Here is a 12,353-nt window from a genome sequence, read left to right on the forward strand (position 1 = left end):
TGAGGGACTGAACTAAACTGATAACTGAGAAGAACATGACAAAATCAACAGCCAGAGAACAATATTCTTCATAAATATAGATAAAAGAGTCCAAAATATAAGCAAACATGATCATGCTCTCTATTGAAAGGCTAATATATCATAAACTATTGATACATATTCAAGGAATGAAAGTTTATTTAAGTCTTCAAAAAATCAGTTTATTATTTACATGAATAAATGAAAGAAATGATATGATCAACCAAATAAATATATGAAAATAATAAAGGTAAAAATCTATTCACAATAAAACCATAATAGGTGTGAATAGAACCTCCCTTAATGTTGCAGCCATTAAGTGTATAGTACAACTTTTGGGGAAAAAAATTGTTAGCAGGGAAGTCTTTATTTATAGAATACATTTAGCAGGATGGATCGGCCTGTCTAGGATTCCTTATAGCATATAGCACTTTATGTATTTATTGACCAGGACTTCCTGGTAAATGTCATGCAAATTAAAAATGATATGTTTCTTTAACCAAATCATTGTATTCAATACATGTGCTGTGATTACACATATTATACAGAAGTATCAATTGCACTCATCTCACACGCTAGTAAAGTAATGCTCAAAATTCTCCAAGCCAGGCTTCAGCAATATGTGAACCATGAACTTCCTGATGTTCAAGCTGGTTTTAGAAAAGGCAGAGGAACCAGAGATCAAATTGCCAACATCCGCTGAATCATAGAAAAAGCAAGAGAGTTCCAGAAAAACATCTATTTCTGCTTTATTGACTATGCCAAAGCCTTTGACTGTGTGGATCACAATAAACTGTGGAAAATTCTGAAAGAGATGGGAATACCAGACCATCTGATCTGCCTCTTGAGAAATTTGTATGCAGGTCAGGAAGCAACAGTTAGAACTGGACATGGAACAACAGACTGGTTTCAAATAGGAAAAGGAGTTCGTCAAGGCTGTATATTGTCACCCTGTTTATTTAACTTCTATGCAGAATACATCATGAGAAACACTGGACTGGAAGAAACACAAACTGGAATTAAGATTGCCGGGAGAAATATCAATAACCTCAGATGCAGCTGACACCACCCTTATGGCAGAAAGTGAAGAGGAACTCAAAAGCCTCTTGATGAAAGTGAAAGTGGAGAGTGAAAAAGTTGGCTTAAAGCTCAACATTCAGAAAATGAAGATCATGGCATCCGGTCCCATCACTTCATGGGAAATAGATGGGGAAACAGTGGAAACAGTGTCAGACTTTATTTTTCTGGGCTCCAAAATCACTACAGATGGTGACTGCAGCCATGAAATTAAAAAACGCTTACTCCTTGTAAGGAAAGTTATAACCAACCTAGATAGCATATTCAAAAGCAGAGACATTCCTTTGCCAACAAAGGTTCATCCAGTCAAGGCTGCGGTTTTTCCTGTGGTCATGTATGGATGTGAGAGTTGGACTGTGAAGAAGGCTGAGTGCCAAAGAATTGATGCTTTTGAACTGTGGTGTTGGAGAAGACTCTTGAGAGTCACTTGGACTGCAAGGAGATCCAACCAGTCCATTCTGAAGGAGATCAGCCCTAGGATTTCTTTGGAAGGAATGATGCTAAAGCTGAAACTCCAGTACTTTGGCCACCTCATTGGAAAAGACTCTGATGCTGGGAGGGATTGTGGGCAGGAGGAGAAGGGGACGACAGAGGATGAGATGGCTGGATGGCATTGCTGACTTGATGGACGTGAGTCTCAGTCAACTCTGGGAGTTGATGATGGACAGGGAGGTCTGGTGTGCTGCGATTCATGGGGTTGCAAAGAGTCGGATATGACTGAGCGACTGATCTGATCTTATCTGATCATATATTAAATTGAGTTGGAAGGATGCCCTGGTATATATAGTACTTCTCTGAAAAACTTCATTGAAGAGCTTAGAGTTCACCAGGAGACTTAGAGGTCAAAAACACTTGGATATTTTTGTGTTTGAAATTATACATTAAAAAAATGGTACTAAATGAGATCTCTGGGTTTTCTAAGCATAATTTGACAATTCAGTAATTTGTATTATCTCAGTTGAAACTCAAAATTATACCATGGAAGACAAGAAAGCAATAAGAGAAGAAAGAAAAATTAAGGTTGATTTAAACTTGATATATTGGAGAAGGCAATGGCACCCCACTCCAGTACTCCTGCCTAGAAAATCCCATGGAAGAGGAGCCTGGAAGGCTGCAGTCCATGGGGTCGCTGAGGGTCGGACACGACTGAGCGACTTCACTTTCACTTTTCACTTTCATGCATTGGAGAAGGAAATGGCAACCCACTCCAGTGTTCTTGCCTGGAGAGTCCCAGGGACGGGGGAGCCTGGTGGGCTGCCATCTATGGGGTCGCACAGAGTCGGACACGACTGAAGTGACTTAGCAGCAGCAAACATGATATATAGAGAGATGTTAGCAAAATGGAAGGCCAAAAATATCTTTCCCCTACAAAGACAGAAAGTTAAAAACAATATAGGGCTAGGAAAACTTTGAGAATTCTAGAGACCAGTTGAGAAGCTACAGCACAGAGGATGATGTAAAATCATGAAAGGATTCAAGCAGAAGTGGTAGAAAAATTCAGAGCATTTGCATGCTTATTTATGATATTCCTCTACCCAAGGAGAATAGTGAAACTGGGAGGAATCCTGTATATCAAGATTCCTTCTTCTGGATTGAAATAAATAGGGCACTGTATGTTCAATGTTTTCCTTGTCTGGAGGCAGCCCAGGAAACTGGTTTTGTGCAGCTTCAGTGTGTTCATGGGCCCTATGGCAGAGTTTGGAAGCCACTGAAAATAGAGGCAAATACCACTGCAATTTATAGCTACCTGTAGTTCTAGAAACAAACACTAAGTAGAATAAGAGATCACAAAAGGTTTCTGAGGTTCTAGAAACTTTAGGTGCGATGAGTAGTGAAGATCTTCAGTTGCCTAAAGCCAGTATATAAGGATTTCATTCAACTGGTGTTCCAGGGGTAAAGAATACACCTACCAAAGCAGGGAACCTGGGGTCCACCTGGTCCAGGAAGATTTCACATGTCATGAGGCAGCTGAGCCCACACACCACAACTACTGAAGCCCATGTGCCCATTCTTTTTTAATAATTTTAATATTAGACAAAATTTATAATTTTTATTTATTAATTTTGTGAAATTTGACTGACTTTTGATATCACTTTTATTTATTAATTATGTGAAAGAGCATAAGTCAATGTAACAATATGGTCTATGTCATATAGTTTCTATAAAATTAAAAAAGATATAAGTACAATTTTTGGAAGAGTTTCCAAGACATAGCATTCAATAAATGTAGTTGGTGATTATGCTGCTGTTGGTGATTATGCTGCTGTTGCTACTGATAATGATAAATATCAAGATCCTTCTCATGACCTGATGCCTGTACATGACATTACACAGTAGTTGAAAGACTGAGTCTTGAGCAAAGCATCTGTAATGGTTTTGCTGAGTTTAATGTGTTTCTTATAGAAATTGTGTTTATAAGTTCTCATTTTTTTAATTTGGGGCATTTTTACTTTTCTTTTAATTGGATTTTTAAAATAAATTATTCTCTGGAGGCTATTGTACTAGTAGAAACTCTGCCCTTAGGGAAGCAGAAATAATGAACTCAGGCTTTCCTTCCTTTTCCAAGTTCTAATAATCTGCAGATATACACTGGCACTTCATAGCTGTGAATCATTCATTTGCCAACAAAGTATTTAAAAATTCACATATCAATATTGTTGCAGTCACCAGACTTTGTTTCTTAACTTTCTGAGGCTGTCAGAAGAAGGAAGTAAGCTATGATTCCAATCACAGACAAAACCCAAATCCTCAAGTTACAGAGAAGGAATACTTGGAAACCATACACTTGAACATTCATAACAATTTTGAGGTATGCTTCAGCACGTAAGGAGAGAATTTACCATATTCTTTTTTAACTGATACTCTTTGTTGACATTGCTTTTGCATTCTTTGTTTGTTTTCCCCAAAACTATCATTTCCTCCTGTTCTATCTCTTCTTTTTGTTTCGTCATCGTGAAGTCGCTCAGTTGTGTCCGACTCTTTGTGACCCCTTGGACTGTAGCCCACCAGGCTCCTCCATCCATGGAATTTTCTAGGCAAAGAGTACTGGAGTGGGTTGCCATTTCCTTAAGCTTAAAGCAAAATTTTGGAATTGATTGAATAAATCTTTATTATTTCCAACTGAGTTTGAGCAAACTCCGGGAGATGGTAAAGGACAGGAAAGCCTGGAATGCTGCTGTCCATGGGGTTACAAAGAGTCAATTATGACTTAGTGACTGAACAACAACACCTGAATCTTTAGCTTCTGCCCTGCATCACTATAGCCTTTGAGATGCCCATCAATTGTTCATATTCAAACCAATCATTTATGAGACCACAAGAAACCCTCTTTCAAGTAATATACTCCACAATTACTTTTTCCTTATTCATTATATCCATCAATATTTCTTTTTCTTTGCAAGATTATAGAAAAGTAAACTGGTTGCAGTGTTTCATACCAAGCCACTGTATTGACAAATTTAGTTCATATTTGTTTAAATACCAAATTTGTGTTATTGTATTAAGAATGGTCATTGTTAAGAATCATAGTGCTTTAACTTTAATTTTGGTCCAACTTATTCCTCTTACTCATAAAAAGTGTAACATGCATGAATCATATATTTATCTGTTTCTTCATTATGCAGTAAATAGATAATAGTAAAAGTAAGTAAAAGAATAAGCTAATAAACATTTAGGATCCAAAAAAAAAATGGTACAAATAAAAAAGACACAGGGTATTGTCTTATTTCTAATCCTCTTATGTAAATTTTAGTTCACTTCTGTCATGCTCATCCATCACATCTATTGAAAAGTAGCAACAAAAATTCCCACTTATATAAAAATAGCCCTTTCATAACCTAGCAATATAAATTTTTATGTGTTTTATGATTTGGAATTTGAAATTAGCCCCGATCCAAACCTTTATTTTTGCCTATCCAAAATATCACCATAACCATCCAGCAAAATCACCTTCTCTCTAACAAGTGTCCTGTTTTCTCTGTGCTTTTGGCCCTTGTTTTCTAGTATAAGAATACAAAACTATGCTTTCACTACTTCTCTTGGGAATATTCAAAATTCAAAAGTTTCATTTTTCTACTCCCTCCTAGCTGAGTATTTGCTCTGTCTCTCTGAATTTTAAGAAACATATAATAAATATTGACAAGTCATTTATTTAAACCTTTCCCTTACTCTTGAAATACCTGTGAATATCTCATTTGCTATAAGATGTGATTCTACATGGAAATTACATAAAGTTGACTTATAGTGGCCAATCTAACAATACAGTGTCTAGAACTTGTAAGTCAAAAGTAATGAACATATTATATAATCATGTTTAGTTGTTTATTTTAGCATTTTTCTTCTCAATGATAAGCCAGCTTTGAAAGACATTTCGTACATATATAATCATATAGAATTAGACTTTATTGCAACTTTTCCAGCACTCTGAATTGCTTTACATCTGAATGGATTAAGGACACTGTGATGTGTTTATCCCAAAGGACACTCTATGCATCTGTTCACAAGACTTCTAAAGAACTAAATTCACTGTTAGGTTCTCTACACTGGGGGGAAACTCACAGGTCTTTCAATAGGATATTTATCACAATCTTATTGTGGAACTAATTCAACTATTATGAGTGAATTTCACACTTGAACTCTTATATCTGGCACAGTTTATCTCAGAAGATGTTTATACACTGGAAAAATAATTATTTGTTTTTATTGTTTTTCTTTCATAAAAAGAAAATATAGTTAAAATCTATATGTGGATTATTTCCAAGATTTAGATACATAGACCAATCATAAACTTCTTTTTTTATTATGCCAGGCAGAAGTGAGAAATTATGGATCAAAGAAACAAGACCATTGTCACTGAGTTCATTCTTCTAGGATTTCAGAACGGGAAAGAAGTAGAAATTCTTCTTTTTTCTGCATTCCTGCTTATGTACATGACATCTCTGATTGGCAACACCATGATTATCCTTTTGGTGTGTGGTGACTACCGTCTGCATTCACCCATGTATTTTTTTGTAGCCAATCTTTCTTTCCTTGAGGTTGCAATTACCTCCACGGTGATGCCTAAGATGTTAGCCAACACATTTTCCCTCACCAAAGCAATATCCTTTGTGGGATGTCTTACACAGTCTTTCTTCTACTTTCTCTTGGGCTCCACAGAATTCTTCATCTTGGCTGTTATGTCCTTTGATCGATACGTTGCCATCTGCAACCCACTGAGGTATGCCATCATCATGAACAAACAAACATGCATATCATTGCTTCTGGGATCTTACATAGGTGCATTTTTGTCAATTTTGGTCTCATCAATATTAACTGCCCCTCTGCCCTTTTGTGGGCCAAATGTAATTAATCACTTCTTCTGTGACAGTGCTCCTGTGCTAAAGTTGGTCTGTGCAGATATCTCTGTGGCTGAGCTGGCTGACTTTGTCTCCTCTGTTTTGTTGCTATTGGGTTCCTTGCTCCTGACAGGAGTGTCTTACACATATATTATTATTACTATCTTTAGAATTCCCTCTGTCCAGGGACGACATAAAGCTTTCTCCACCTGTGTTTCACATATCACTGTAGTAACACTTTACTATGGAAGCTCCATCTTCATCTATGTCCGCCCACAAAAGGGTAATGTGATGGATGTTAACAAATTTGCCACAGTGCTAAACACCATTGTGACACCAATGTTGAATCCTTTCATCTACAGTCTTCGAAATGAGAAAGTGAAAGATTCCCTGAGAGATGGTGTCAATAAATATGTGATTACGCTAACAAATTTAAGATCTTTAAAATCTAAAAAATGATATCTTTACAACAAAGATATCTTCATGTCTGGCATTAAAGTTATTTTATCATGTAATCACTTCCAAATTAATATGCTCACATAAAGAAGGACTCCCTTTGTGGCTCAACTGGTAAAGAATCCGCCTGCAATGTGGGAGACCTGGGTTTGATCCCTGGGTTGGGAAGATCCCCTGGAGAAGGGAAAGGTTACCCACGCCAGTATTCTGGCCTGGAGAATTCCATGAACTGTATAGTCCATTGGGTCGCAAAGAGCTGGACATGATTGAGTGACTTTTTTGCAGGGGCTTCCCTTGTAGCTCACTTGGTAAAAAATCTGCCTGCAACGCAGGAGGCCTGGGTTCAATTCCTCGGTTGAGAAGATCCCCTGGAGAAAAAAATGGCAACCCACTCCAGTATTCTTGCCTGGAGAATCCCATAGATAGAGGAGCCTGGTGGGCTACAGTTCATGGGGTCATAAGAATTGTACACAACTTAGCAACTAAACCTTCCATAAGGAAGGAATTAGGAGAGCATATGTTACTTTCCTATCTCTCACCAGGTTCAACTAATACTGATTCATACAGATCTAAAAACTTATACATATATTCATAACAGACACACACATAATGAGAGAGATGAGTGATAAATATGTGATTATTCTATTTTCCTATGCCTCTAGTGTTTTAAAAATCAAATGCATGTACAAGCAAATGATTTAAAGTTAAACAATGCCAGGATTGGATGTCTCTGGTTTAGGCAATTCCTTAACTTCACCGAAGAACATTAAAAAGAAAAAAAAAAAAACATATACTTTTAAAAGTATCATTATTTTTTACAATTAATACATATGTATTGCCTTAATAAAATAATATAAACATTATTTGAATTTAATTTGAAATATTGTTATATATATTATTTATTATTTAAATTTTTGTTTAATTCTAGACTGATCTACTCATGGTTCCATATTCCATATCTCTTACAGTGTATAACTATTATGCTCCTATTTCTGTGCCAGAGTGTGATGAGAAATCTACCTGTGGCAAAAGAATTCACCAAAACTTAGAAGCTAATCATTCACAGAAAGAATAGAAGAGTGACAGAAACATATCAGATTTTTCTATCCAAAATCTTTTTTTCAGGATGGTAGGAAATTAATATAGCCACTGAATTTTCATGTAAAATCATTTATAAGAAGAGATTTTTAAAATGCTAATGTTAATGGTGCACTGGGACGACCCAGAGGGATGGTACCGAGAGGGAGGAGGGAGGAGGGTTCAGGATGGGGAACATGTGTATACCTGTGGTGGATTCATGTTGATATATGGAAAAACCAATACAATATTGTAAAGTTAAAAAATAAAATAAAATAAAAAATTTAAAAAAAAGATAATCTGCAAATTTCAACATAACAGCCAGATCACATTACCTTTTCACTATTTGAAGGAACCTGTAAAATATCTTAATTTCGATATTTGGCAAAACTAATACAATATTGTAAAGTTTAAAAATAAAACAAAATTTAAAAAAAAAATCTTAATTAGATATAAGAGAGGAAGTCATTTCAAAATTGGAGAAGGCAATGACAACCCACTCCAGTACTCCAGTGCTTGGAAAATCCTGTGGACAGAGGAGGCTGGTAGGCTGCAGTCCACGGGGTCGCTAAGAGTCGGACACAACTGAGCGGCTTCACTTTCGCTTTTCAGTTTCATGCATTGGAGAAGGAAATGGCAACCCACTCCAGCAAGTGGAGAATCCCAGGGATGGGGGAGCCTGGTGGGCTGCTGTCTATGGGGTCACACAGAGTCGGACACGGCTGAAGTGACTTAGCAGCAGCAGCAGCAGCATTTCAAAATTCTTAGTTGAATGTGACGTACAATCCATCATTGTTACTATAAATTATACATTTCACAGGAGCCAAATTGTCTCCTGTAAGAAACAAGTAATTTTTTTTCCATTTTCTTACACTATTTATTTGCTTTACCATATAATATTGTTAGGCAAAAATGCAATAGAGCTCACCAAATGGATTCCATTATGCAGTTCACTCATGCTCCTTGCTAGATCCTGTTTTCCCTATTTGATATGAAAAGCTCTTAAACTTCCATTCTTTTCTCTGCTAAAATGCCTAAATAATCTACATTTAGGAGAAAAAGAAACATATTTATAATATGCTTAATCTCGGAGTCTCCAAGTCAGGGTCATGGAAGAAACTGTTCCAAAAACTACCCTTCCATAACCCAACATGTCCACACATCACAAGTCCTTATTAAAGTTATGGGTTCAGTTTTCACATTTCCAGGTAAAAATTCTTTTCCCTGCCAGCCTTTAAACTTACCTGACAAATACTGTCAGCCTCAGGCCAAGCTCCTAAGTCTCTCACAACTCCATTAATATCCAGCAAGCAACAAAATATATCCCCTTATCACAGTTCAATCCCACTTGAGTATCTGTAGCCACTGTTTCAATATAATCATATTCTGAAAGCCAACTGAGTGTCCAACAGCAGCAAAGGTCCTCATTAGGATAGACATGCTTGTGTCAATAATTAGTAAAGTTTGGTTTTTAACTGCGTTTTTTTGTCAGTTGGGCTGGGGAGAGCTGGACAGCTGGAAGTGAGCTTCCCAATCATTTTCTGTTTTGTTTTTGTTTTTTTTTTTTGTATCACTTTTCCACCTGTGAAGCGCAACACCCCACCACCAAGTGCAGCTGCAATTTCTGACACTTTGAAGCATCAAGGAGGCCAATCTGACCCTTCACCACTCCTCCTATGAGTGCGCCTGCCACAGGTAGGGCTGCCAGCTTGTATTTTTCAGCCTTCCCCCATGTTTTGGTTCCCTCTTCAACATTCACAGCAGCACTGTTGACATGGTCTTCAGTGCTGTCAATCTTCTCCTGCTGAAAATTCACTAGGAGAGAGAAATCAGTGGGACCAGTTGGTTAAGTTCATTTAAGTCCGCTTCTAAGGTCTCCCATGATTCTGCAGTATTTTAATCTTGAGGCGTTTCAGGCAACACATACATCTGAGTCATACTCTGAGGATCAGCTTCATCTTCAGTAGTATGAAATGTTGTCAGTCATGGATCTAAAGAAGGCTGTAATAAAGTTTCTTCATCATTAAATTGTTTCTTAAGTTCTTCTACAGATGCTAGATGGAGTTGGAAAAATCCTGCTGTTGCAGCTGACGCGTTTTCAACAGAATCTATCATTCTCTTTAGAAGTCTTAGGTCACCCTTTTGGACTTTAAAACAAAGCGTCTCCATTCCTCCAATGTTGCAGCAGAGTTGCTGAACTGTACGTCCTGCATTGACATGCTCTTCATGTACTGGTCCCATGTTCAGCACCTCTAATATTTCTCAATATTTATCTGGCACTTTCGTAACATCTCCAGGTCTGTTGGGATTGCCATTTTAGTAAATTTCTGGATAGCTGGTTCAGGAAGGCATAATTTCACTTTTTCTTCATCTTCAGACATGCTTAAAATATGTTGTGCTTCTCCTATTTGCAATAACTGTCTTCTCCACTTATGCAGAAAAACCTCCCACAACGGTGCTTGAGGCATGGCACAGATATGGGGGCCAAAACCAAGTAATTTTGAAAGTATTCTATTGGCATAGAAGGTGGTTTAAATGCACAAATCATAAAGATACTCTTCTCATATACAGCCTCAGTTTTTGACCATTGAATACTCTGTAAATGATCCAAACATGTCTTTAGTCTGTTATTTAAAAAACCCAGATATAAAGAGCTACAATGATCTGTATTTATTTGTCAGTGTCAGCTTCTTTATAATCAATTTTCCTAATTCCTAGATATTAATTTTCTACCCTCCATTTCTCTGACTTGAAAATCTTGACTGTCCCTCTTTTAGTAAAAATAATGATCGATAACAATATTTTCATTTATATTAAAACAATAACTCAAAATGCACTGTTGTTCCTCAGCACCTAGCATAGTACCTGGTACATAACATTTTTCAATAAATTTTTGAATATTAAAAAATATCATTATCTTAAATATCTCAAATGCTAAAGGAGTATTAAAAGCCTATCTCATTCTACCTCCATCCTGTACCAATTCACTGTACTGAAATTATTAGAAATGTTCATACTTCAGAATGTCAGTGGTTGCAACCACTCTACCTTGCTGATGTCTTGTCATCTTGCTGGTAAGTAATCTAATTTCAAAATTTTATTTTGAGAAAAATGGAGCTGAATCCAAAGAGAACTCTTACAGCCACTAGATAATAGGGCTATCTCATCAGTGGGACAAAGTAATATGCCAGTTTCTGTCAGTCACTGATGAAGAACTGAGTACAGAATATATTAGATCTTTGGTGCCATTATTCTGCTACACAGATGGGTACAAGAGGCCATTAACAGCTTTCAGGCAAGAAATACTGGTATTTGAGTGAAAGTTAGCTTGTATAAGGGATTTCTCTGGTGGTTCAGTGTAAAGAATCCACCTGCAATTCAGGAGACACAGGAGACATGGGTTTGATCCTTGGGTTGGGAAGATCCTCTGGAGAAGGGCATGGCAATCCATGCCAGTAGTCTTGCCTGGAAAATCCCAGGGACAGAGGAGCCTGGCAGGCTACAGTCCATAAGGTTGCAAAGAGTCAGACATGAATGATGAGACTTAGCACGTTTGCACATAGCTTATGTAAAATGAAGTATTGTAGTTCTTCAGTGGTTTCATCTATTTTCTACAACTATGCTGCTGCTGCTGCTGCTAAGTCGCTTCAGTATGTCCGACTCTGTTCGACCCCATAGACAGCAGCCCACCAGGCTCCTCCGTCCCTGGGATTCTCCAGGCCAGAACACTGGAGTGGGTTGTCATTTCCTTCTCCAATGCATGAAACTGAAAAGTTAAAGGGAAGTCACTCAGTCGTGTCCGACTCTTAGCTACCCCATGGACTGCAGCCAACCAGGCTCCTCCATCTATGGGATTTTCCAGGCAAGGGTACTAGAGTGGGTTGCCATTGCCTTCTCAGTCTACAACTATGATATGTGTTGAAAAGATTTAGAAATTTCCAGGGAATGAACCACCCATTTCTCATTTGTATTCTTCCAATCATCCAAAGAAATAATGATTATCATTTTAGATCTAATTTTTCAGAGAAAATCAAAGGGCAAATGTTTTTATCTCATTATATTAGCTAGTATACACTTGTGAAAAGTGAAAGTGTTAGTCACTCTGTCATGTCCTACTCTTTGTGACCAAATGGGCTCTAGCTAAACAGACTCTTCTATCCATGTAATTCTCCAGGCAAGATTACTGGAGTAGGTAACCATTCCCTTCTCCAGGGGATCTTTCACACCCAGGGATTGAATCCAGGTCTTCTGCATTGCAGATAGATTCTTTACCATCTGAGCCACCTAGGAAGCCCAGTGTACACTTGTAATCTAAATCAAATAGGGATACTTCAAGAAGAGGATGTTAAAGGATAATAGTGCTCATTAATATGGAGGCAAGTATTATAACAA

General features: G+C 37.4%; 1 protein-coding gene and 1 pseudogene across 1 annotated transcript; one reads left to right on the forward strand and one right to left on the reverse strand.

The window, feature by feature from the left end:
* Nucleotides 1–5,918: 5,918 nt before the first annotated feature.
* On the forward strand, nt 5,919–6,887 carry LOC102278975 (olfactory receptor 6E1). Its single transcript, XM_005910785.2, has one exon. It carries the CDS (start codon nt 5,919–5,921, stop codon nt 6,885–6,887), a length of 969 nt encoding a protein of 322 aa, XP_005910847.2.
* Nucleotides 6,888–9,415: 2,528 nt separating this feature from the next.
* On the reverse strand, nt 9,416–10,342 carry LOC102278696 (syntaxin-17 pseudogene; annotated as a pseudogene).
* Between the last annotated feature and the right edge of the window lie 2,011 nt (nt 10,343–12,353).

Source organism: Bos mutus, chromosome 7 (assembly GCF_027580195.1).
Source record: "Bos mutus isolate GX-2022 chromosome 7, NWIPB_WYAK_1.1, whole genome shotgun sequence".
Taxonomy (NCBI): domain Eukaryota; kingdom Metazoa; phylum Chordata; class Mammalia; order Artiodactyla; family Bovidae; genus Bos; species Bos mutus.

Bases quoted from the DNA above. Each gene is read 5' to 3' on its own strand.
- LOC102278975 (XM_005910785.2), top strand. From the start codon at position 5,919: ATGGATCAAAGAAACAAGACCATTGTCACTGAGTTCATTCTTCTAGGA.